Raw genomic sequence first — 27,922 nt, 5'->3', positions numbered from 1 at the left:
GGAAAAGCGTGATAAATATTGTTGTGGAATTGGAAAAATGTTTATAAACGCTTTGCTAGTTCGGCCGTGATGTGCGGCAAGCGAAGAGGTTATATACGAGGATATTAAGGGAGGTCACTCATGCCTTTCCGGTTTTGTGTACGTGATTCGGAACTTGAAGAACTCGGTGAAGAAACGTTGGTAAAGGTTACAGGTAAAATGGAGCTTCGATATAAGGAAGTGCGTACAAGACATTAAACTCGTAGTTCGAATGATGGAGCAAAAAGGGTAGAGCCTCGGAAAGAGAGTGAGAGAGTAAACTTTACAGTGTTTTGGCGATTATACGAACGATGTAAATGGTGTCGAATTGTTTTCTAACTTGCTGTTGCAAGCACTCAAGAGAAGAAGACTTTTAAAAGGGGAGACTATATAATGCGGTTCGATATTCAAAAAGGTTGATTTTGGCGTTTTGGAATTACAATCAGTTAAAGCTTGCTGTTATACATGTTTTCTTCTCTTCCGTGATCGCACCTCACCACATCTCGCCGTGCCAAATGCATCATTAAATCACGAAGCAAGTGCTCCTCCGCCCTAGTGCTACCCTGCTAGGAAATGAGGGGGTTGCTCTGGGGGTTGTTGTGCGACTGCCCGGTACCGGCCGGTGGCAGATCCTACAGCAGATACTCGTCCGCCGACGGGCTCAGATGGTGGTGATGGTGATGATGGTGATGATGATGGTGATGATGGTGATGGTGGTGATGATGCAGATGCTGATGGTGCTGCGCTGTATCGCTCTGCCTGTCGCCATCGTGATGGGGGTGATGATTATGCACGCTTGAGGTAGTTCTTTCGCGCAGGCAACAGTCAACTGCTTGGCACTGTTGCGGCGATGATAGTCCTTCGCAGCACGCGGACGACGCACCAGCCGCGGCCATCACGCACACGGCTCGCTGGCGCTTCTGCTGGACCGACTCAAGGTTGAGCGTCTTGTCGATCGCCCGCAGCCGCTTCTTGAGGCTTGTCGTCGAAAGGATATCGACCTGTTGAAGGACACCAGAAAGCTTTCGTTAGCACACGTTCCAATCTACCCTCAGTAGGCACTAGGCACTCACCTTGAGCTTATCGTTCAGAGGCAGAATTGCGATAATCCACCAAGCCCACGCCGGTCCATCCGTCACGTCTTCCCAGTTCTCCTCGAGGTCCGGCATCTTACCAAAGCTCTTGAAGATCTCACCCCGGATGCCCTCTGGAAGGCTTCGGTGCCATTCGGTCGCCTTGAGCAGCACCTTCTCATGCAATTCGCGCACCAACTGCACGCGTTCATCGGCTTCAGTTCCACCGATCTTCTCGTCTTCGAAGAACTCCACGTGGGCCGTATCATATCCATCGCGCTCGTGACGCGTCAACACTCGAAACCGACGTCCACCGACGGTCGAAAGGATGGAGCATCCATCACCAAGCTGCACGCAGTCCCGGATGTCTAGCATAGTTCCGTACTCGACGTATCGCTGGCGGCCAGGCTGCGCTGGAAGTGCAATACCAAACCTACGTTCGCCGCTCTCGATCGCCCGGCGAACCATCAACCGGTAGCGCTGCTCGTACACGAACAGCGGACACGGTACGGATGGGAACGCAGTCGTGCAGATAAACACTGGCACGGTTGGTTCACGATCCTGTTCCTGCAGCTGCCGACGTTCGTACGCCTCTGGGATGAGCCGTTGCATGGCGAGGTCGACAAAGCGCGTCATCTTACGCTTTGCCAGTGAGATCAGGTTGTTGGGTGCTCCGGTTAGTGGACCAGGAGGACCAGTCGGTTCCGCTGGGGTAGCTGACAATCGGTTTCGGAACTGCTCCACCAACGGCGCCATGCAGAGTGGACAAGCGGACGAGTAGTCCATACACCGATCGAGACACACCTGCAAGTAGAGCGCTTGAGTGAGTACCTTAAACAAGCTTTTTAGAGGACGTCCTGCTGATGCTTACCCAGCAATAGGTGTGTCCGCAAGGCGTCACCACTGGTCGCCACAGCGTTCGGCAGCACAACACACAGTCAAAATCGGACGGCTCAACTAGGGCCGGATTTACAGCTAATCGAACTGGCGTCGTGTCCAGCCAGCGGGTTGATTGGAGCTCACCATCCAGACGCTCCAAGAGAGACTTCAGCCGTCGGTTAACCTGCGGAATGATTGAGCCGTGGTGCTGCTGATGCTCCAGGTTCTTCTGCTGCTGCAACGTTTGCTGGTGCTCCTGCGCCTGATGGTAGTGATGATCGCGCAGGTGTTGCTCGAGACTGAGATCGGCTTGCATTAGCGAGCCGCCAGATTTCCAGCGCCTCCGGTGATGGCTGCGATGTTGACGTGGCCTCGTACGAGCCGGTTCCAGCAGAGACTCCTCACCGAACGGATCGTCTATGGCGAAGTCGAACAGAATGCCACTACTCAGGTAATCCGCCCCACCGTACTCGGAATGGTCCTCGTCAAAGTCGTCCTGCCGAAGCGTCAGGAAATGCTTTTTCGCCTTACGCCTCTGAGAAGGGTCGTGACGATGACGTCGTTTACGGCAGCCAGCTATCAGATCGTACGAATGGTCGAGCATCAATCCAAGCGGATCGTCATCTTCTGGTTGATCTACGATTGCGGGCTCGATAAAGACGAGCTCCGATGGCCCTAGTAGCAGCTGTTGCAGATCCTGACGAATAGTGCAAAAGATTAGCTCGTCGTTTCAAGAATGTAATGTGTTGAGCAGGAGTACTTACTTGCATTAGTTCGGTTTTAACTACGTTCGTTACTCCATGCGAATGCCGGTCGAGGAAGATCGATATACAACGTGCCACGACCGCGTCTTCGTACTTCCCCAGTGCTGACAAGGACAGCGCCCGGCAATAGTAAGCCTGAAATAGGAATGAAACAAACGATTGTATAGAAAATACTATCAGGATACAGTTAAGAAATAATTTGAATCGTAGCCTCTTCAATTGACATGTAGATGGCGCTGCGAGCTACAATGGAAAATGTCTCAAATTTTCCTATCCAGCTATTTTTTGGAATAATTTAATTTACTGCGATTGAGCGAGGAAGGCATGTTCAAAGTGATTAGTTTTAGACATTATAACATGTTTACAGTAATACTGTAAACATCACATTGTCATCGAGTGTTCAAACGACGCAGCATTGTCATTGGGAAATACCAATGACAAAGTGCATACAATTCTACATTTTGTATATCATTCAATGCGCAGACCGCAACATGTCCAACTTGTTCCTAACTCCCATAAAACATACATCGGGTAATGAAGCTTGGCTCGTGGCCAAACCCAAAACTCATTGTCGCCCGTGGTCGACAAACAATTCAGTGCATCGTCCCGAGAGCGCACCGGCTTGGCGGCACCTTCAATGCAGCTGTCATGCCGGCAGGATGGCTACGCAACATCAATATTAAATTACCGTCTCACAAAATTTCGAGATTATGTCACCGGGAACGGGCAAAGAACGCCCGGCGGTGGGCAACGAAAAGTCGCCCGCCATGTGCCACGCGGGCACATGCTGCGGAATATTTAGCGAGCGAAAAAGACACGCAACTCGCAAATAAACGAAACAAACCAAAAGCAACACCGACACTCGCCCGAGGGCAAAAGGAACGGCTTCATGAAAACGTGCAGCCGCTTTTCCAGCATTCGCAAGGGGTGTTGGAGTGAGATTCAGTTTCGATTTCCGTTACATCATGCCGTTACGAGGGCTTCTATAGGGTGGCTCGTGCGGAAGGGCAGAACGTTGTTTTTCCCGTCGAGGAAAACGCGATCGCCATGTCACGTTCTGGGAGTCAGCTCAATTGGCGTAAACTCGGCTCCGGCTAGCGAGAAGCCGGTACCGGTCTTATCGTGCGATCACTTCCACCACGACTCACGGCTTGGTTCCGTTTGCTTTGCTTACCTTGTGCGACGTCGGGAGACACTTTAGGGCACTGTCTGCATCGGCCAGGGCGCTCTGGTAGTGCTTCAGCCGGTGCAACACCTCCGAGCGCAATTGCAGTCCTTTCGCACTGGTCGGCACTGTGGAGAAGAAAAACCGGGTTATTGTGGGTGGGCGAATATGGCACAGTAAATATTATCGTGGATGCCGAGCGCCGGCAATGTCCTCGGAAATTATTGCTCTCAATAAAAACAACGCTGTGTTTCCGCCAGCATACGTGCGAGATTAAATCCTTCGAGACGAAGCAAATGTGACCTCAATTTTGCACCAACTTGCAGGGTTTTATCGTGTAAACTTTATCTCGCGTCATGCCAGGAAAAAGACCACGCGAATTGATGCAAGTAAACGAAAATAAAAGGATGCGATATCCTAGTGATTTGAGCGACTATTGATTAATTTACTTAGTCACAGTAGAGTCCATTCCGTCGATTTACACACGCACACAACAAGTGTCGAACATTAGCTCTCGTTTCGCACGTGGACAGTGTACGTAAGCTAGACTATCGAGAAAATCTTGTCCCTTTTCATTGGCCTCGTAATACCCACCGATAAAGCCGTATGAATGATTGATGACTAACTGCCACGAATATAGACGTCTCCCCGATGGCGGACGTCTTCGTCCATCGCCCGACGCGTAGAAGCCCAAATGGGACATATTTTCCCTCATTCTCTCGGGTTACGTTCGCCAAACGACACGCTGCAGGTGCGGATGTGCGTGCTTATTACCGGACCACTAGCGAAACCATTAGCTGATACTTATCCGCCTTCACCGGGCCTAGCCTCATCGTGGCTAGGTGAGGATCCTATTTCACATCGCACCTCGAAGGAAGGTCCTTTGCTAGTTCCCTCGTTCGAGCGTATTGATTTGCTGTGCGCAAGGAAGCGACAGGACTCTGACGCTGGGCCGGAACTTTGGCGGAAGGTGCAGGACCTGTTGCACGCCTCCGGCAAAACTTATCCGATGGCCATCAATATTGATGGAGTTTTAATTGGACTTTGTGGCTGCTTTACATGTCTGGGAGAGAGTGGTGGGCTCATACGTCGCGAGTGCACCACTATTTTCCCACCCCAGGTTTAGTTATCGGTTGGGATTTACTGAACCACGGTCCATGCCGGACATGGCTTGCAAGCTTCCCGGTGTTTGAACAACGATTATCGTGGTTTAGTTTTGCAAAAGTCAAACGCACCGGGGCAGCCGTTTAGAAATGATTACATGGTTATTGGAGAATGATAAGGGTTGTAGAAAATATTGATTCATAATTAAAATACGAGCTCTAGTATGATATGTAACTAAATTCTTTTTATACTGGTTGTGCAGCGAATGCTTAGTATTTTTATAAAAGATTCAAGTTGTTCTAGATTGCAAAAGCTTTCAAAAGATGAAATAATATCTTAAGCTAATAAAATCAATATACATTATGCATGTGCGATATCGCATTTATTGGAACACAATAAAACATGCTTCAAAGTAGGACCCTTCTCGCTCGATTAATTCATTCCCTCTCCTCGTAATGTGCTACTTAATTCAGCACAGCGCCATATTGGCTTGATGACTCGGTGAGAAAGGCAAAGAAAACGTCCCCGTGTCGTAAAGTTTCCAGCACCAACGGAAGGCAAAATCGAAAAACACAACAATGACAGTCAAATGGGTTCGCTTGAAATCGATGGCGGCGGGAAGAGCGAACGCTTGGGGCACGAGAGCCGAGTGATAAAAAGCAGAGAGCAGTGCTTAAGCAAGTGGAAAACTTCCAGACGACCAGACCGAGAGCCCAGCGAGAGCCCTGGCATGGGGAGACCCGATAACCGTGACATTGGCTGAAGGTTACCATCATCGTGACGCGTTGCGACCTCGTGCTGACGAAAACTGCGGCATTGTGGCTGCTGTGGTACATTTTCCACAGCGGCACGTCCTTCATCACCGCCAGATGGAAATGCTCTCCACCAGGGCATCACGAATTGGTGACGGGCTGGGTATGAAATCTCGTTCGCTCGCTGAATGCGAAGATAATCGCTCCGAAACGACGGGATAAAATGACAGCGGCAGCGAGTGTCAATGGTCTTGGGAGGGAGAAATCCACTTCACGTTATCAAAAGGCCCCCATTTGTGGGTGGCCACAGGTTGGCACGGGGTGTGCGGTAGAACAAGCAAGATATCGAAAAGCGGTGAGTCACCGTAGATTATACCAATTGAATCAACAAGTTGTTTTATACTTCGCGCTGGGACGGCGCGGTTTGACGAGCTGCCAGCTCGCGGTAACTGTCACCCTTAGCACCCATTTGGGTAATGGCCCCCGGCGAGTGCTTGTGAACCATGGAACGAGCTTTGCTAAAGTGGATAACGCTGATTTATTGTCGTTTATGGCTCAAAACCAAGCCTGAAATTGGAAACTATACCCTGTGAACTGCGTATGCCACAAGGGTGAAATATTTCACATGAAACATTTCACCACCTGATGCCTTCAAACTGAGCTGCTTCCCAACACTAACAGGCGATTGTGATCGTGTTACAACGCTAAACAAACGAAATCAATAGAATGGACAATGTGTGCGCGTGTAAGAAAGGTTGGAAAAACTCTAGATAAGCTTCACTTCTCCGCAATATCAGCCAACGCGAGATAAGAGCGAGAAAGAGAGTGCGAACTCCCGCCTTCATCCCATCACCGCGACCAGTGCTATGATTACCGAGCGTTGACCTCTCAAACAAAGGATTTCCATTTGCCCGGCACATGTACGTTCCCGTTCGCGAGTTGCGATTTTTGACACCTGTGCATCAGGCTCCCAAGACTCCCTTTCTACGCGACAAAACGCGCAATAAGCCAGCGCTCGCGATAAGAAACGACGCTTGAGTTCGATGGACTGGACCTTCCCCTCCTGTAAGGATGGTATCAATGGAATGCATCTCTTCCAGCTATCAACGAAATCACACAACGTGCAACGTTGCACGTCGTCAGCGATGGCTTAGCATTGCTCCGGCTCAAACAGGGTTGTTGATTCCAGTTTGGATTCCAATCGTGCCCTCCGAGCTCCGGGCGCAGCAGCATTTGAGCTTCTTGCCTTCTGTTGACTCCAAACAACACCTTCTCGTGGCGCCCACGATAGCCAGTGAATGGTGGCTGGAGTTGGAAGCGTAAATATCAGACAGTCACGATAACTACCAACGGGGGCCCACGTTGACCTAGGTTAGGAACGCCATCGCTGTTTGCCGTTCCTAGACTGGTCTCGCGCCGTGTGCGGGCTTAGGGGTGGTTTTTTTCTCTCTCCATTAGGCAGGAGAATGTGGGTGCGTCACCAAGTGTGAACGTCGCATCGACAGCGTCTCGTGGAGGCGGAAACTCGAGGGTTCTATACTGCTCCCACTGCAATTAGGTGTGGAATGAGAAGGTCGTCTCGTCTGATCGTACGAAAACCGTTACACAGCTAGATAAAACTTGCATGATAGTCCCTCTCTTCCTCGATGAGTAGAAAAGTGAAAAGTCAAGGTGGCGTCGTTTAATAAGCTATTAATTTACGTTCCCTCCAAGCGGTAGTGGCAGGAAGCCTTTGCTTACGACGCACCGGGAACAAAACGGTGTAATCGAATCCACCGTCCAGCAGGGGGTTCGAATCCTTCGCCAGCTGGCTTACGGCGACACCCGAGTCGTTCTGACGTCAGGTTCCGCTAGCGGGTTGTGTAAGACTTACGAACGGATCCCCGGAAAGCGGAGGTCGGCAAACAACCATGTAACTGCCATCGGCGGCCCTGTTTACTGGCGCGCTGTTTAACTTTGCTGTCTCGTAAGCTGATAACGCAAGCATAATACGGTTCGAGTGGAGCACGATACGGCGTGCGGCGTGTTACGGGTCGCTTTTCCGCTAATACTCGCTCAGGATACAGCCCCCGTTTGTGTGTGCGTGCCGTGCTTTATTGTGATTCTTTTACTCCCTCCAGTGCGAGGGTGCGTTCTTTAAACCGATTAAGAGAACAGAACATGGACGGGTCGAATTCGTGTTTAAAACACCGCCTGCCGGCTTACATCGGAGCTTCGTGTCATCGATTTTCCTCGAGTCTTGGCCTGTTTTCTATTCAAGCAATTAAACCTTACAACAATCATTCAGTCGTGCAATTAATAAACCTTCAACTGAAGGACTCGTGCCTCAAATGATCATCGCCATTTTATGTTTATTAGCTGGCTAAGATCACCCCTACTGCATCGTCCACTGACCGATGAGATCCAGTTTCTGTGTCAAAATGTTAACAACATAATTGCGATCGGCGGCCGTGGCGTTTCCCCGTCCACGCGCAAGGATTACATCTTCTGCCGCTTAAAGGCGGTCGCCTTTGCAATAGGAGCCCCTGAAATAGATCTCGCCTTCCACGCCCTGTTGTGAAGCTTATCCCACAAGCGGAAGAGGATACGCTTTTCCGGGTGAAGCTTAATAAATCAACCCACGAGCAACAAGGGCGAAGACGCTCATCTGTAGCCATCGCCAGGGCCAAAGAACCGGAGATGGCCCGTGCGGTGAATACGGAATGGAACCGCCCTTTGGTGAACGGCCACTTTCTGGAGGATGAGGCTCAATTTATCGCTAGCCAGCCGCGTCGTCGTCTACGTACCGAGCACCGGAAGCGAGCAAGTGAATCACTCAAATTCCATCCGCGGGTGGGTTCTTGGCATTTCGGTATGGCGTCGCCCAAGGTGAAGGAAAACACTCTGCACCGAAGGAGCATTCTTTCGCGCACACACACACCGAACCGGGTGCAGTCATTGTCACGGGACTCCTCGGATGCCTTTCGACATATTTTTCTCGTTATTGTTTCTCCCTTTGCACCGTTTCGTTTTGGTTCCGGTGAAGCAGCGTCTTGTCGGCTTCCTTCAGGACACATGGTGGATACGATCCCCACATGCAGCCACAAATTGATGCTGGCAGATAAATAAAACCCCGGCACATGTAGCAACAGCGCTGGGCAGGCTCCTTGGTTGCTTGTCGGTTTCGTCCTGTCGATGAGCGGAAATTCAATTTCCTCCGAGACGGTAACCACCACCGTGTGGGTATTGTCTCGTCTTTGTCTTGGTGCGCGGCTTTCACAGTGCTGGAAATGGTTTCCCTTTCCCGGTGGCACGGTGAACCTGGATGAGGCAGATTATATTCGGAATCCGTGCATAAACGTCCCGGACCTAGAGCCCTCGAGCAGCTAGGACGACCACGGTATGTTGGGAATTAATTTATGGCGCAGCTGCGGACAGAGTGTAAGAATCTGCTTTGCCAACGTAAAGAAAGAAGGCGTCCACAACGCAGGACGTGTTAATCCTGGACCGGTGGATCCTCGTGAAGCGTAAGGAAATAAATAAATCACTCAATCAAGTTCCGCGGCTGGATGTGGGCTTAACATTGTAGCAGAAAAGAAATGAACGCGGCCACGGATCCAGCCACAGGTGCGATCTATCATTCATGTGCACGTAGTTTATTTGCTGGAATTAATCTTCCGCAAAACGAGGTGCGCAAAATTGCCGAAAGAAAGAACGGCCTTAACTCCAGCCTTCCTTTTATAGTCCCACGAAGGTGGAAAACCTGCTGAGTGACACGGTAGTGAATAAATATACTCGTTTAACCTGGCAACAATGTTTGCCGGACAGCTCGTCTACTGGGAAGCGCCCGACAGATCCCGACGTGGCACTTGAATTTGCATAATCCACCTGAATAATGATCACCATTAGATCCGCAAGCAGCAGAAAACATGCTGACTGCTTGGTCTTTGTGGCCAGCTAGTAACTTCCTTTCGCAATCCACCAGAACGCGTTGTCCTTTGTTAGTGACAAAAATAAACCCAAGCAAAAATCCTTTCTTTATTTTTCAACTCCAACACTGCCCTGTAGGTGCAGAATTATTCTCGCACCCACTCTCGTGAAATTGGGCCACCAAGCTCGATGTCATTCAACTCCCGGTGGGGTCAGACATTTTTGTTTTCATAAACGAAAATAAACACACACACACACATCTCCCCCGACCTTGCTGGAGCTGGAGTGAGGACCCGAGTGGAGCCTGTGGTGGTGGTAATTGCTTTTCTTTGTTGTCTGTACGACGCAGTCGCGGCCCCGCTGCGCACTTGATAATCAAAATTATAAACGAATCACCATCAGCAGCAGCAGCACCACAACCACCAATGGCGCGCTTCTGACGCGCTGTTTTCGCGTTAAAGCGTCCGATTCGTCAGGTTACGTTGCGTTTGCTTTGTATTGCCTGTCACCGTTGGCTGGGTGGAGGAGAGAGAGTGAATGGTTGCTGGGAGCGACGGTGAACGGAAGCTCGTAAACAAACACCACGACAAGTGGAGGAAAAGTACGCCAAACTGCAGATATCGCTCAGCTTGTGCATCACCATTTCTCAGTCGTTGATTTTTTGTTTTGCCTTTTGCTTCAGTCTCAAGCAACCGTGAACGTGTTTCGGTTTCGGTTTGCAGCTCGTTCTTGCCACCTTTATCAGTTGAGTTCACTTTTCACTGCCCCACCACGCCGCACATTTCACTCGGTGACTTTCGGCGCACGCCACTGACCTCAAAAAAACCGGTCCATCTGTCAGTTAGCAAGCGCTTCCAAGAAGCCGCCGAACAAAGAACGCGCCCTCGGTTTCGAACCAAAATGGCTGGTACATTGGGTACGTGACATTGGGGAGCCAACCCCGGCCGTGGTACCATGGAGCCAGACACAAACCTCCCCCCATTTTCGAGCGATGTTTGTTTCGAGGTGGTGGCTGTGTGAGTGTGTGCGCTATTTTTTTGTCCTTTCGCCCTCTCTCGGCCGGATTAATGCGGCCAGTCCGAATGGGCGCTGTTGCTGCAGCCGACTAGCGCACGCGGGTTCTATTTTAAGGGCAGAATGCTCTCTGTGAAGCTGGTGACACGCTTAACGAGTGCCGAGAGCACTTCTGCGGCTATTTCGCCTGCACGCGGGTGGTAAAATTTCAAGCGCACCTCTGGAACCGCGACGATCCGTTTGTTGATGGGCTTTTTTTTTTATTTCTCGCTTTATGCGCCACTCTGGAGCTGGAGTGTTCATTACATAGCGAACGAATTGGTTCCATAATGCGATGTCGTTCTGCGGTGGTAACGGTCGAGTCAGTACATTTCTTTTCAATTTTCCTTCCAAAGCAAAGCAAACTCGAGAAAAGCAAAACCGAGAGTACAAAAATGAAAACTCTGTATCTGTCAAATGGCGCGTGAGTTCTTTGATCAGGGGCTATAGTTTTTTTTGCCTTTCCTGATGATCAAACCAATTAGCCTCACTGATACCGAAACCATGTCGGATGGACTGGACGACCACGAGTGTAATCTCGGCCATCGGTTTCAGTTTCTGTATGGCTTCATTTGTGATGCCGGTGCTTGAAAATTCCATCAGTGCTGATGAGGCTTTACGTTAAAATTCGCATTAGCATAATTATTCATTAGCAGCACCCAGCTCGGGCCCACCGACGGAGCTTCCACTGCAGCCGGTCGGCAGCCGGCTGGACCGGCCATCATAATGTCATCAGGCTGCAGTGCTTCATCATGTCATGCTCATCCTCCGACCCGGTGGTCGGTATCTGTGACATATCTGTCGACGAACGAGCCACCCTCGGGCTGGATAGGCGGCGGATTCGGATGACTTTCTGTTCGGCTGGGCGCAGATAACTGCCCGCATCCTGTGGCAGGAGTGGGTTAATGAAAATTTATTGCAAATTAGGGCATCTTGAGTGCACTGAGGCGGCCCAGGCCAGGGGACACCGAAAAAACAGCCACGCCGTGGGTGAGCTATTCAAAAGATAATGATGATTATGATGGAATAGATGGACAGCAGATGAAGATTAGTTTAGTGCGTAATTGACAGCGAAATGAAGGAGAGTCACTTGGGTACGTGACATCGAGGATGTAACTCAACCCCTACGCGCAGGATGCTCGTCGCTTGTGGGTGGGTGAATTACAGACCAGCCGTGCGTGGTTTGTGGCTGTCGTTAGCACTCCGACTGTTTGTGTGCATCTTTACAAAGGGATTTTCCCGCGTGAGTGGAACGAGCTCCCACGGTGATTGGAGGCATAAATTACAGGATAAATATTGCATTGATTCGACGCGCTGGATCGGCGAGTTGTACGTGATGGAAATAATAAATCCCGATGAGAGCCCTCAAGCGAAAATGATGAGTTTTGTGCAGCGTCTGGACAGGACGTTAACACACTAGATGCAATAGTAATACAAAAAAATACTTAAATCTTACGATACTTCTCTACTGCTCTAGTTGGCTTATGTCGTTATAGTAAACGAATTCTTTATTGCTTTCTATCAAATCTCTTTCTGCTTATTTCAGCTGCATTTTTCCGTTAATGTTGCGTCATGTGTACACTACCATCGCTTTGTGTTGTTTCATGAAAAAGCCTAACATGACTAGGGCGTTTCATTCGAATGGCAAATATAATTTCATTCTGACGTGCTAAACTTCATCGCCGGTCTCCTGTTCACCACCTTCTTCATGATGGAGGCGCCTGGTTGTTGGACTTGGTTGACGTGAAGTACAAGGCGTCTCCATCAACGAGAGCACAAAACGGCACAGGCTAGCAAACGAAAGGGCTCACAGTCATCGACTGCATAGTGGAACCAGAAAACGGAGCGAGAAGGAAAAATAATCGCAAAGCGCTCCACATCTCGTTCAAACATCACTGGGCACTGGCTTAATTGCAATCGGGCGGGTAGGATGCCTACTTTAATTTGCATACAATTACGTCCCCAGGCTCGGGTGCTCACCGTGTCCTTTCCACACGCGTCAAAACTCCCGCTCCACCACCTCGTTTGCCAGCCGCTTTTTGCTCCATCACGTTTTGCATTCACAATTAGGCACAGGCTCTTCTAGCACGCTCGTTTTTTTAAACCGGCCATTCGTTTCCGGCCGTCGAATAAGCCTTTATACGCGCCGGGAGGTTGTGTTTTTGTTTGTGTAGCTATGTTTGTATGTGGTTCGTGTGTATCAGCAGCGTATACAGCGCTGAACATCGTCGCCAGTGAGCCACTCTCTGGTGAGAGTTTTACGCCCGTTTGAAACGCTGCGCTTTGTGTTTCTGCGCTCGCTGTTACTGATTTTTGTTTGGACAGCCTTTTTCCTCCATGTTTCACAGGCTTTGTTTCTATACGGAAAAGAACACAAAACCTTTGAACTGATCGCGTCAAATGGTACACGGCACCATTTGAGCTTCATCGCGTTGGATGTTTTGTGCATTTTTAAGTCCTCCCGAAAGTTTACCGGTTCGCCCAGACGAATTGATCCCGGTGGAATGTGAACCTTTTTCCCGGTTTTATTTTTGCATGCCAGGACACAAAAAAGCGCAATTTATTTGCTCCGCATAGCAGACAAAATCCGATCCACCGTTCCGAGCGAGCAGATGCACGAATTGTGCATTCCGCATCCCTTCACGTTCCGTGCGAGTGCCAGCGTGCCCGGGAGAATGCATTTAATGGCCTGATGTTGTCATTAAATATTCATAAATTTGAGCAAACCCCGGCTTGCAAACGGTACGTAAGGGCTGCAGCTCGCATGGAGGAATGCTGCCAGTGTTTTCCTTTTTCCACGTTTTGTTAATTTCAGCTCTATCGCACGGATCGCGAGTCCACTCCATTGGTGCATCGATGCACCGAACCACGCCGGGTTCTAGCCGATCCGCAGGGATCCGCTCTCTCGCGAATGGTGAACGGCACAGAAATTGAATTCATTTCACGCTCAGAAAAACTTCCCGGTGCTCCGTGTAGGGATGCGTTTTCGACCGCGGGCTAGGAAAAGCGTACACTTGGTGTCCATTGTGGCACGTTCGTGCACACGGCCATTGGAGCATACATTGCGATTCGGCACTGCTGCGATGCCGGTGGTCGTTGGATAGTTTCACCACCGTCCGGAAATTGATACGAAAATGGTGGACGCAGTAGTTCCCAGCAACAACAAGAAAGGGAGAAAAAACGATAATCAACCAACACGTAACTGGATATGATGCAGTTAAAATTGAATGCAGATGCGAGGAAACGCCGACACAGCAAGAAAAATCGGACAATATTTTAGAGCTTTTGGGAACCAGTACAAATCGGTTCATAAATCATTAAATAAAGCCTTAAATATATAACGTTCAAATCACATAACGACGAATACACTTCTTACATTTTGAGTATTTGCAGAATGTAACGAAGCGCAAATAAATAAGCTTCTTTTCAACAGGCTTTGGAGGAGACTTACGTGCATGCATATTGTTGTCTTTTTGCATTTTCTTCCTAATTTTAGTTCTATTCATCACGCATTTAATTTTGTTAAAGTCATTATATTATTGTATTTGCTTACACCCGTATTTTTTTTTATCCTGTCGGTCCCTCAATGTAATTGAAATGAATGATGATTTACGTTACACAAATGGTTTGCATTCACGGTAATGAAGCCGTCGATAAGGGCGCAATTAAATTTTCACCCACACACTCACACAAACTACCGCACTCTGGAAAGGCTAATGGTTGCAAGAAAAAAGGACCACCACCCGCAGATGCATTCAATCGGTTTGACGATGCGTTTGATTTTCTGCTTTCGCTTCACTAATCGAAAGCCGAGCGCAGGTGGAAAATCGCACTGGGCGGATGTTCGTCCTCCCAGCGGGCCTCAATGGCCTCGTTTGCATCGACACGAAGGAACCATAAATCTTGCCGCTTCCCTACGGCGCTTCCTCGGCGTGCCTGGATCGGTGTTTATTTACACACGGCATTACACCGTTATTATTGCGATGATTTATGGTGCTGCGGTGAACGTAAAATGCGACCGATGCACCGCACCCGTCGCTTTTCCATGCGGTCGCATTTCCTTTCTGGCCTCGGAAGCCTGGACGAACGTGCCAGTGGGGTGAATAGCAAATGAACCAGACAGAGCAAATGGCCCACCCAGTGGGAAACAGGATCACGGTAATTAAACGAGCGAGGACGATTTTAAATTAAATTATCCGCATTTAATGTGCCGGATGTACTGAACCATCTCCGGCTATGGCACCCTCTGGTTGATGGTTAAACCGAACAAGGACGTGTCTTTAAGAAATCCTTTAAGCCGATTCCATTCTCTAGAGCCCGTTTGCCATGATGCCCGAAGAACGAACGTTTGATTTCTTGCTGCTATTCGAGTTCAATTATTTCCCTCCAGGCATAAATCTCGCCGTTTGTCGTTTCCTTCCCGCGCGAAACAAAGACCATGTTCCGTGTGCGTATGCGAGGAGTAAAAGCAAAAAAACTGCACCGCTCTTTCTAGAGGACACTAGAGGGCGGTGAAAAAAAATTGCACACAATGTAGCCATTTGCCGAGCCTTCACCAGCGGGCTCGTTCTTTCGAACGCACGATGCAAAGCCATAATTCATCCCCAGGACTTGACGGCTCCGGTCGTTTCCGTTGGTCGTCGGTGCCTGTTCGTCGTCATCTTGCTAATGCTCGCATGATCTCGCATTTGCGGCTCAGCTGGGAGGTGTTCTTGGCGTCTTTGGCGGTATGTGAAAGTGGTGAATCTAGAGGGAAGTAGGAAAAAAAAAACACCTCTAACGTCCTTTTATATTTATGGCCCTGACGCCTGCCTCGCGTGCTTAGAGCCTATGTGTGTTTCACTGCTTGAACGGCCGGGCAGTTGGCCAATTTCTGACCGAACGAACCGGACGTGACGCAAGACTGCCTCCGTTAACTGCACTGAAGGGGTCTCGGGTTCCGGTTTGCCTTGAATGCGTGTCCATTTGGGTTCGAGCTGGCCGATGGATGCAGCTAAAACAATTTCCGGACCGTCGGAGTGATGTTTTAATTACACGCCGCACACAAAATCGATACCGAGAAAGCACCATGATGTGGAAAGAGGTTAAATAATGTCGTCCCGTTCCTTCGAGTGCTGTGTCACCTGATGCTCATCGATAGCTGGGTGCATCGGAGGTTGAAAGAGGTCCTTTTTTTCATGACCTTTGCAACGGTCGATGCTGGTGACGAGAAGATACGTCGAGTGTAGGCTTCCGTTTCGGGCTTTTAGTTCTTTCAGCTAATATTGCTCTTCCCCGAAGTAGCTCCCTTATCATCCCTGGAACGTTTATGTTAGAGCGGAGGGCTATTTGCACAGCCCTTTAGCAGACGATACATGCAAATGACTGTTCATTGCTTCATGATTCGATCGATAGATCGAAAGGTAGGCTTGATAAACAAAGTCAGTATGTTGAATTTATGCCAGTAAATTCAAACATGGTAGAAAACATGGAGTAATACGTAGTAGAAAAGCTAAGTATGAAAAGTGCTGCAGTTTTTACTCAAAAAATGTAAAGACTTTAAGGTCTGTTTTGAATAAAAATAAATGATAAGCCTTTTTATCTACGTAATGCAAATAAATTGCAAAAAATTTCGAGCATCGATGTTTGCTTAGCATTTCCAGAGAGCCGTCATAGAGCCTATTTATCATCGGATGATATTGGGTCATGTTAGTTTCTCAGATCTGGTTTCTCGTCCTTTCGGCTACCACTTCTACTAACGATAGGGCTGTAAATCGCATCGGAAACTGGAACCAACCGGAATCAGGCCTTTTCAACGTGCAGAAGGGTGCGAGGGCGATTATGCATACAGGAAGCATTATTTATAGATCATGCGGACGATGCTCATCTCTCCTGGATGGTGGTGAGTGCGACGTTCGAAGGGATGCTTTCAAGCTGAAACTAGAACGCATCAGCGATCGTGGGCGAAACATTCAGACGCCTAATTGAATCTGAAGCTGTTGTCGGGCAGCTCATAAACATCAACAGGGTACACAGCCATAGACTTTGTAGCTGACTCATTGCAATGAGTATGTATAATAGTAATTGAAGCAATGAAAGTGATGAGATTGTGCATTAACGGAAACTTTCCACAAGGTAGCAAAATTTACATATTCGATTGAAAATTGTTAACTGTATATATATACAGTGTTATAAATATTAGCACTCCTTCTCAAACGGACGTATTCGCAGCAATTCCTGTTCAAGCAAAGGTAGCCAACGTTTCCGCTACGTAACGACTCGTCCGGATACGATAAACTCATCCACACGTTCAAGAAGTTATAAGATATTAATTGATCTAATTTTATAACACCGGAAGGATGTCGGCAGTTTCCAACGGCTCCGGCGGGATGTGTCTAGCCCTACGCAACCGTTAATCTTCGTTCCTGCCAGAAAATTTCCAACTAAAGCAGGTGAAGACATCACCATCGATACTCTGACCCACCGATCGCTCCATACCAGCTTGCGCTTCGGTGAGGAACTTTCGCCCGGAAATGGATGAACCGCACTTCCGCCCAGCTTCATCGCGAGAGACCGCCGTCACGTTGGGGACTGAAAATTACTTAATTAAACAAAACATTGCTGTCCCCGGGGTGTCACCTTCGAGGGTCCGGGTGTCAATTTGCCGTCATTCGAGCACGGTTCACGCAGGACCACAAGATTGGACGACTTTTGCAAGCTCCCAGGGATATTCGTTCGTGACCACAGGGAGAACGAAATAATTTCCACCGTCCGACCACTCACCTGAGCCATCAAGGGAGTAATGGTGAAATGTAAAATGTAAACCACCACGCTCAGGAACATGGCCAGCATTTAATTCGGTGCATCAGTGAAGCGAAGCGAAATGAGAAGCCGCAGTGAGGTATAAGAACACTTGCAGAAGCAGTAGAAGCTGCGAATGGCATCTAAAGAGCATGGTGTCTTTTCGGCGGTCGAACGCCGTCGTGGCACTTGAGCGAAGGTCGTTGACAACAACCAATTTGTCGTTATCATCCTGCAAGCGAACAGAAACCGCCCGCTTGCATCGCTTTATTAAAAGCAAGCCATTGGGGGCAGACCAACCTCGATTTACAGCACTGCTGGTAGCATCTTCGTGAACCATAAGAGCGTGGAAAAAGACGAACGGCATCGAAGAAATTCGTCCTCTGAACATACTCACGAAGCTCAACGAGCCAGCCGGTCAAGATTATACAAATGCTTCCGTCGGGGTCGATCATCGACAGCCCCCGGCAATCGTCGTAGCACATCTTTGAAACGGCGCAAGAAAAGAATATAACAAGTTTGTTGCCATTTTGGGAGCTACCAGCAATCAGCGGTATCGCCCGGATCGTTCGCCTTCGAGCGAAACCTTGCGAAATAGTCAGACGATCTAAGGAGCTGTTCTTCAGCGAGTGGAATTCACCCTCAGAACCGAGACCATTTTACCGTGCATAATGATGATTTCCATCCCTCGCAACTGCACCCGGGCTACGGGTGTGTGGAATTTACATTTTCATTCGCCCGGCATCGTCCTTCGCTGGTGCGAGCGCAGGGATGGCATTTTTATCGCTTAATGGCACGTGAAATGTGGACAGACCGGTGTCCTGCTGGAGGCCACTCCTTGTTCGCTCTCAGATCACCGGGCGTCGGACGGGGAATCATATTTTCGATGGACCATCGTGTGGATTTTTATTTCGCCCTTGTGAGCATATACCAACGTTCAACTCACGCCCGCCTCGCAGGACGAGAATGGTCAGCGTCCATTTGCGCTTATCGTCGACTCAACTTTGTGACATCTTGTAAGGATGCGCTGTTTATGACACGCGTTCCCAGGCATAAAACAGTAAACGCTCTCGCTTTGAATGGGACGGTCGGGATGTGAGAACATATTGCTGCTATATTACGATTCCTGGGAATCGAATTGCTGATTGCAAAGAGGGTATCGTAAGGTTGAAGATAGGTTCAATAAAGCAAGATTGATATGATTTCTGACGTACCAAACAGAGTACCTCCTTAAGCTTGACGGCATGATGACAACTAATTTGACCGCAAGCTCAGAGACATCCTTATGCAACTATCAGAACCTCATTTGTTTAAATAACATTTCATGTGTTTGCTTGATAAAGGCAGCCTACGCACAGCGGCATAGCTAGCAGAGTTTCTCTGCTTGGGATCGGATTTATTTGCAGTAAGGTATTTGCTTTTCAAATTACAACACAAATCAATTAAGCAATTGCAAACTACCGCTCAGCAGCCGGCAACAGGCGGCTCCTGGTTCGGCCCGCTTGGCGATGTGGAGCACTAATTGTATTTACATTCGCTGGTTTGCGCTGGTGTACCCTTCACGCGGTGTACCTTTTTGCTCTCTCTCTCTCTGTGTAGATATTTGTTGATTATTTCCTGAAATGCTCTTGCATAGCTTAAATATTCGTAGCGCATTGAACAGGGTGTATTAGTGGTTGTAATTGCTTCTCAGTGAAGGTTTTAAATGATTTTTACAATTCAACAAAGAAGTTCTTTTAATCGGGAACATATTTTTACGTACGGAATAACTATTGCTGCGATTTTTCTTGATTGCATGTTTGTTATCGCTTGTTCTTTTATGAATATTTGAATTGTGATGCACGCTTCATTTACGACCCCTGGAATATAAGGGATGGTTCATTTTGGGGCACTCACAGCACTCAGCTCTCACTTGAGCATTTTCCACCTACTCTCTTTCAAAGCAGCTTTACTCAACATCACTTGTTCCGTTGATGTTTTCTGCCACAGACACCCCTTTTCATGTGCTGTTTTGTTGAACATACACGTTGGTGAGTCATTGTGTCTAAATAAATTGAAAATTCAGCTAGAGCGCAACCAAATAGCAGCACCAGATGTAAAACATTGTCAACCCTCGCACCGACATGATATGGCGTGAACATTTAGTGGGAATTATTGCGAGCGGTCCCAACGCCATCGCGCTCTCCCACATGGCTGCGTCAGGATGTCCGTCTCCACCATCGCCTCCATCAGCAGCTCAAGTTCATTGCTCCCGCGGTAATTTTGAATGTTTCACGCACGCTACGGCAACCGCTTCCGTTCGGGAGCACGTTGCTTATTAGACCACGAAACCGATCGCACATGTGTTCGATGCGAATGTGTTCGTTGAGAACGAAAAAACAACATCCCCAAGCACAGACACGGATATATTTAATAATGATCGAAGTGCGCACTCCACATTCACTTCCGAGCTAGCGTTGCTGCCTTCGCAAACGAGCATGACTGAACATGACGAGCAAAGTGACACTGCTGTGGCAGAAGCGGCACGATAGTCAGCAGTACTTGGAGGTAGTTTTCCTGCACCACAATCGTATACCGAGCATCTCACCGTCAAGGCCGCTCTGCCATGCGGCGTGAAGGAGAACCAAGACAGGTGTTGCTGTTGTGTTCCCTCAGGAGCGTACACTTTCCCAGGGACCCAGATCGGTGTCAGCGGATGCCGGGCACTAGTGTGATCCATCTGCGGTCTCTTCATCACTGACTGACAGCTGTCATCGTACGTCGGCGCGTGTGACAGTCTACCCGTTCGTCCCGTGCCTTGGACGCGCTCTAGGTGATGACGAATGTGAGAAAACGTGGCCCGTGCCTCGGAAGCATATTATGACGGACACTTGCCGATGCCGGTAGAAGTTGTTTTATCCGTTCTTTTATGTACCAGCAACTCCCACACGCGATGTTTGAACTAGTTACGTAATCTATTTGTGCGCTTTATCTGGTGGTGAATTTTTATTCGCTGCTTTTTCTCCATCCATTCGGCAGCATCCCATTCATTGTGCGATCTCGCGTCTCGGGAAAAATCGCCAAACGATATCAGACGACCGTTTTCACACCCCCGAAAGGACTCTCGAAAGGAAGAGCAGACAAAAATGTGTGCGATCATAAAAAAAACCGGCGCTGCAAGACGCGTGTTCTCGTTGCTTCGGTTCGGGTTTGCGATTGCGTAACACCGGTTGGGTACAAAGGAGACGCATAAATTGACCCGAATCGGGGGAAAAGCAAGATGGCGAGGAAAGCAAACCTGCCACGGAGGGCTTGGCGCGGGTTTTGCCTTGCCGGAGGCGAAATCGGCCCGCAGTCCCGCAGTCGGGCGAGCGAAATCGCGCAACCGTTGCGTTTGTTCGTCGACCTTGAATGGTAACTTTTATCGCGCCCGATCACGCCTCTCGACCGTCGTGCAGACGTTGGCGAGTGTCTACGTCTGGTTGATGATATTCCGCTCACGCGTGCCGCTGGGTCAGGGTTTGTTAATCTTCATGCGCTTGATGGGTACGGGGTGCTCTGAGAAAGCGCATGAGAGTGGGACTGCTGAGCTTGATGGACTTTGGGAAATCGTGGGACTTGAAGTGTGATGAACAAACGATAACACGCCCGAGGTTCGATGCTTATAATTGCATGTGTGTATGCTGTTACATGCAGGTGTATCATTGATAATGTGTGCTTCTTTGAAGAAACGTCTTCGATAGCAGTGCAAGATGCAACATTGTTTGAAAGTTTCTACACTGACGCTCCTGAGCAGCAACGCAACCTTTGTGATCTTTAAACTTCTTCAATTCATTCCTTCGTAAAACCGTGAACAATTTCTCCCAAAAAGCCTCCGAGGTTGATAGTTCTGAATATGCATGAGCAGTGTCATTTGCAATGAGCCAGTTGTTGTCATTCCCTGCGACATGCTGCCCCGTTTGGGTCGACGCAATAATTCTACATACTAGGCCATCTTTTCGCTTAACCATAGCGTCACCATAGCGCTCGTAATGAATTACGTGCCCACCAGACCGGATGCCTACCATTAATGATGCATGGAGAGCAAAATCCAATGAAAAATGGCGCCCGAAACGTCCACACCTGGACGGTACGGGTGGATTTCGAAAATGGAACGGAATAAAAATCCAGTCTGCCCTTCCGTGAACCGCCCTCCCAACGCCCGTATATGCATAATGGATGCTAATTGACATGTAGTAAATTAATAAAACATGGACCTGCTGAGTTGCTTGTTGAGCAGAAATTTCTGTCGCATTTCTCGTGGGGAGCGTTTGAGCTGGAAAGAATTGAACGAAGAAAGCGTACGCAGCAACCTGGGCTACGGGAACGTGGACATGCCCGGCCAGGAACAGAGGGAATGGAATCGACTAAAATATTCATCACGTTTCGACGCATTTCACACTCGCTAATGAATGTTGCTGGCATGTAAGGCACAATATTACACTTTTCATGATAATCCACATTCGTCGGTTTAAGCAGAAAATCATTTATGTGAAAAGTGTATCACAGTTTAGCTCGTAACACTGCTCTCTTCAGCAGGCACCAAATTTCTTTACCTAAAATAAGCTTACGCAAGCGTGTATTACATTCCCTTGTAAATCGACACGCACCAGCTGCGGAAATTACACGCGTGTTAGCAACACATTCAGTTTTGCACCTCGTGTTCGCAGTTCTACTCCCAAATCCCCACCATCCAGCAAATGCGTCAGTGGCAGAAAATGCCACTCAGTTTATGATGTCATTAAGCTCATCGGAAATCCTGTCCGTCTCGTGGTTTGCGCTTTAGAGTGAGAGGGAGCAGACCGCGCGTGCAAAAAGCGCCCTAGATACACGGTCATTTGTAAGGGAGCATCCGAGCATCGGAGCTGAAGTGTTAAAAACAAATAAACTGTTTACAACATCCACCACCAGCACGTTCCGCTGCAAAATGCAACCGATGTAACGATGCACTGGTATAAATTGTTTACTACCAAGCTGGCCGTTTCCTAGCCGGCCAAGCGTGTGCAATCCAGCCCGGACGAAGGAACCACAGTACTATCATTACATCCATGTTTAACACTCATACGTACCGAGTCATCTGGACAAAAAAAAACAAGGAAAACTCGTAGAAAAGCCACAAAATAGCAAACATATGGACTTGGGGCACGATCGCCACCGCAAACGGGATTTGATAATGTTGTTATAAATGTTTACCAGCTGACGAATGATGAGCCACAGTGTGCAATGGGCGCACTGGACGAACAGCATCAAAACCGAATCCACTAACATCATCAACCGTCTCGTGCAGTTCGTGTCGGTTGCAATTGCATTGCAACTGGGTGGGTTTTTTTTTCGCAATGAGCGCATAAAAAGTCATTTGGCTCACCAACGAGAGCAGTAACAAACGCGAGGCTGAGTGAGTCGTAAAAAGAAATGAAAAGAAAACACGGCACACAAAAGTAAGCCGGCAAATGGTCGAGGTAATGCAATTTACCGTTCTGGAAGCGAAGGACGGTTCGCTGTTGCTTCTTTATTGCCTTCTCGCTATCTACTAGGATTACGACCGGACTAGGCGGTAGTGCCAATGGAGGGGAAGATTCAATCAATCCGAGATGGAAATGGTGCTTTCTGTACTGTAGCTCCCTGCGAACTGGGTGCAATGGAACGGTCTCAATTGCAAGCATTTGTTAGACAAACGTTCTTCTACCGAACGCAATCGGTACCGATGACGCAGTGCGATTGGGTCAACTTTCAAACAAACAAAATAAAAAACGGAATCTAACTAATCCACCTCTTTAAAACAAAGTGGGAAATGCGTTTTCTACCATGCACAAATCATAGTTTTCAGGATTGCAAATCAACATTTCAAACAGACATAAACATCGAGCCTCGGCTAATCCTCTTACGTGCGTGATGGATTCACTCCAGGCGTTCCATTAGCAACCGAATATCTTCACTCCCGATGACACTAATAAAGTTTTTCTGGCCACCGTCTTTTTCCCCAGCTCAAAAACCCAACAACATCGATATGTCAGCTCTCCAGGCAATGAAATGACACGGAACCGGAGCTTGATTGGATTGATTTTGTATTTGGACATTCCTCGATTCATCATTTTCCACTCGATCGTTATGTGCTTGTGGCGCTTTGAAAGAGGGACGTCACTCGCACCTTCTTTTTTTCCCTGGTTCTAAAGAACGAAACGGAATTGCTGCCGAGGTTCCACACCGGGGGAGCGAAAAAAGAAAGCAGCCGGAATGAAACTGTCACGAGACGAGCTCTCGCATATTTGTCACCAATTCTAAGCGACGTTTTCTACCGGGGCACGAAAACAAAGGAAAGATATTTCATCAAAAATTCATTTCCCTCTGTCCAGGGCGAGAACGGTCCAGAACGAAAGTCCGAAACGAATCGAAATCACTAGCTGCAGCTCCGAACGATGCCAAACACGGGTTCTAGCTGCCCGGTGAGATTATAAGCTGCTGCTGGTGTCGTTGAGCGGTCACACAAGTGGCACTGTGGAATGCCCGAAGTTTGCCAGGACCTGCGAAATACCGGCTCTACAGATTGGCTCTCAGGGAGGTGTGGTGGCGAAAACAGAAAAATCGGTGGAAAATGCACTCGAACATGAATCACATCCCGCAGCCGCACATTGCTTCCGGTCGCCATTCCCAATTTGCCACCGACGCCATCGAACGATGGAAACGACATGGCGAAACAACGCACGGAACGATGTCCAAGTGCACCGCTGGTTCGGTCTCAACCGTCGGGCATGTTAATTTCTCCCATTCTTCGGTGGTGACAGTGGTGGACTTTTCAGCGCCGGCTTTTCCTCCGGGGAGTCGACGGGGCTTAACGAACGAATCGTGCGGCTTTGACAGCGGATTTTCATCGCCGACACCAGCGTGATCGTGGGGGAGGAAAGCAAACGTAGGAACCGAGCGGAAAATGAGTGACGCAATGGTGGAAATATTCCCGATGGACAGCTCAACATGAAGGCGAGCCCCTTTTGGTTGAATTTTCATTGCTTCGTTCAGATTTGAAGCGATGTTTTTGATGACGACTGGTTTATTGCCTGAGAATTGTCAGAATTTTATTGCGATAGTTATTTTCATGTGTTGACAGGTAGAAGTTGACGCATTCTTTTAGTCAATTTGTATAAAAATATACAGCAGAAACATATTGATGTTGAGGTTCGAAATAAACTAAAATTTACAATCGTTCGATTTGCGTAAAAACATGAGCTGCTCCATATTACATGCGACACCAGCAGCCACTTACTTTCAACATGCATTGGAATACGCGAAGCTTAAATGTAACTGTCCCATTCCCAACATCTTGCTGTCCTCTAAAGCGTGCCCCAACCCTGAGCAACGTTATGCAACGATTACGACAAACTCCAAACCATTGCGTTCTATATTGTACGCGTTACGCCCGAACTCCGGCCATCTAACGTGGTGACTGCCATTTTGCGCACGAAACAAAATATGAAAAAAAAAAATATATATATATATATATACGAGAAAAATAAACCATGCCTCCCGCTCGCACAGCCTGCAGGGGGGAAGGTTAAGTAATGGTGAGGTAAATGCGGTCGGTTCATGTCACTCCTGGGGGCGAACGCGCGTACGGTTGCACTCTCCTGCAATTACTCAAGCCATTTGCAGACCCACAACCAGGCGACATCGGCAAGACGAGCCACGAGAGCGTCTTCGACTTGACCTTACGAAATGGTGTTGTCAGTTTCGTTTCTTCATCCATTCGTTTTTCTCTCTCTCTCTCTTTCTCTCTTTGACACCCCAATTGCCGACCCACATTGGAGCCCAATACAGCCCCAGTGAAGTTGAATGTCGACAGCCGAAAGAGAAGCTAAAAAAAAGCGAACCCCAACGAACCATGTTTGGAATTGAACGCTCCAAACTCGACCGACCCCGGCAGATGCACACTTGGGAGCTGCGAAATTTATTGAATTAAATAATCACCAGGCGGTCGTTTCGGTGGCCATTTTTTTTTGCGATACGGGAAAACCAGCACATCGTCGGGGGGTCGCGGAATCGACATGATAATTGGCAGGAAGAGAGAGAGAGAGAGAGTGAAGAAGGCAACATAAAAAAAAAACGTTACGTTTGCAATTATGCTCCGTTTGCATCTCGACCTCGGTGGGCTCATCGGTGGGCCTGTACAAATAAAGCGTCGAACGAGAAACAGAACCTCGAATGGGTGAACCATCGAGTGAAGGTTTTCAATTGCCCAACTCGGAGTTTACCCGCTCGGAACGGCCAAATGGAAAGCCGCTAGAGGAGCGTGAACGTTGGCAGGCCTCGCTGTGCGCTCTCTTTCCTTTGCTATTATTTTTCGCTCCACCGCTAATGATCGATCGGTCGAGGGAGTGATCGTTCGAAGCCAATTTCGTCCCACTTTGACCCTCGGCTGCGGGTGTAGCAGGTTGCTCCGGCTCGTCTTACGACACGCGGCTTGACATTTGCATAGTGCAGTTTCATAACATGCGCCCGGCTCTGATCGTCGGATTGGCTTAGAACAGCCGTTGAGCTTAGCTAAGAGGAAGTAACAGCAATCGAGCTGGGCGAGCTGCTGATAAATCATGATGCAATTTCAATGCACTGAGATGCGTCTGGCGAAGGGTTTACTGCACTTTTTATACACGCTGCTTCTAGAATGAGCATAACAGTTGGTTGGCGTTGAACTAACTGTTAGACGAATGTCACATAAACAGCCGTTCATTAATGTGCTTAACAGAAGCACAAAAAAAACTGCCCTCACATCGAATAATGAGCTTTCATGAGTTCAAAAAAAATAAATGTATACTGCAAGCAATTATGCAATTCGAGCATTACATCGATCAGAACTGCACACCCAACTTGCATAGGGCCGTAACGGCCATCAGGTAAGGCGTAAGCTGTTGCCCAATCACCCCATTCTGCTGCCGTTCGCTGAAAGGGGTGCGGCTGGCTTCCATCGAGCAGAATTGCAAACCCTCCCGTCTACCGTCGGAAGGTCGGGATTGGATTGGGAGCCGCGTGTTATACCGATTGCCAAACGAACCTGTTTGAGCTCACCTACTTTTCGGCGCCGGTTGGCCATTTGGCTTACATTCGTACGTTTTTTTTTTACGAACCCAACGGCTTTTTGCTCACCCTGGAGCCCATCGAGAACCACGGTATCCACGTGCCCAGGAATAGGGCATTTTCGAAGGGCTGTTTCGTGTGACGACGTGCCACTATGGCGGCACAGAACGCCGCCGCTTGCGACACCGAAAACGGGTTGGGCTTCAGCATGCAACCGGTTCCAGCCAGACAGCTCTATCTTGCTGCACGCGGTCGATGCCTACTTCGAGGCCTTTTTCCCTTTCGCTCCTACTTGATGGCGAGGGTTGTAAGTCCTCGAACATTGCTCCCATTTGGGGGAGAATCTGCACGGGGTTCTTTTTTTGTGAGGTGACACCTATCGGAAGATTTTGCAAAGGTTGCTCAATTTCAGCTCAAAGTGACAGGCTCGTTGACCAAGTGCATAAGCGAAAAGTGTGACCGTTGGCTCACCCAAAAATTCACCCTCACTCTAAGCCTTCTCTTTCCGATCGCCAAAGGACACGCTGCTTACGCAACGCAGCACCGTTTCGTCAATCTTTCGCAAGAACCCCAGGCCAGATCGAGAGCGGGAGCCTTTTGCAATCGCGCTCCGGTGCATCCAGCTGGCTCAAGGCTGGTTGCGAGTGGTTGCGGTTATGTCGGGTCTGTAGCCGGCTTGGCTCTCGAGCCTCACGGTGGCTGACCCTATTTCGGGCTGGCCCGATTTGGCACCAAGGCCTGAATGTCGCCCGGGCTCGTTCGGGGGCAATATAACGCCGATTTCGGCTCTTGCACGGCTTTCGCAGCGCAACCTACGGTGGTGATTTTGGTTTGCGGCCCATTAGCGCGTCCATATGGGCGTGTGCACGCATGTCCCGTGTGTATGTGTGTGCCATTGGAAGCATGGTGAGACAACAATCGACTTGGTTTGGGACGCGCAGCATCGGCCATGGGAATTACGTCAAGTGACGGAGCTTTGCAGCGTGCCTTGAAGTCGATTTTTGGTGGGTCTTTGAACAAAGGTTACGAATTCAAAGCCAGCTGACGATTCAACATAGTGTATCTATTGATGGGGGGTTTTCTAGCCAACTGAGCTCTCTGTAACTGAGAGTTTTAAAGTAAGTCCTAAAAAATTTGACTCTAGATTAATTCCAGTAGTTACAGTTGACTGTACATTTCGTACGTAAGGCTTAAACATAATGCGATAAATTGAGCAACGATCAAATGATTATAAAACCATTAAAATAAACATACAAAAGATTAAAACCCATACTTGCAAATCCAATTAAACGGCTTCACATTAATTTGCCTTGCAAAAATCCGCCAGTACCATCACCTTAACAT

The 27,922-nt window shown here is 48.6% G+C and overlaps 1 protein-coding gene across 1 annotated transcript in view; it reads right to left on the bottom strand.

Moving 5' to 3' along the window:
* Positions 1-650: 650 nt before the first annotated feature.
* Positions 651-27,922, bottom strand: part of LOC128727772 (uncharacterized) — a 38,167-nt gene continuing 10,895 nt past the window's right edge. The window contains exons 2-6 of the mRNA XM_053821714.1: positions 3,909-4,027; positions 2,735-2,869; positions 1,963-2,667; positions 1,092-1,895; positions 651-1,019 (exon numbers count right to left, since the gene is read on the bottom strand). Of these exons, the coding sequence (XP_053677689.1) occupies positions 651-1,019; positions 1,092-1,895; positions 1,963-2,667; positions 2,735-2,869; positions 3,909-4,027 (2,132 nt within the window). The remainder of the gene's footprint in view (positions 1,020-1,091; positions 1,896-1,962; positions 2,668-2,734; positions 2,870-3,908; positions 4,028-27,922) is intronic.

The sequence above is a fragment of the Anopheles nili genome, chromosome 3, assembly GCF_943737925.1.
Source record: "Anopheles nili chromosome 3, idAnoNiliSN_F5_01, whole genome shotgun sequence".
NCBI classification, from domain to species: domain Eukaryota; kingdom Metazoa; phylum Arthropoda; class Insecta; order Diptera; family Culicidae; genus Anopheles; species Anopheles nili.
Note: the sequence above shows the minus strand (reverse complement) of the source record. Positions and strands in the feature narration are given on the sequence as shown.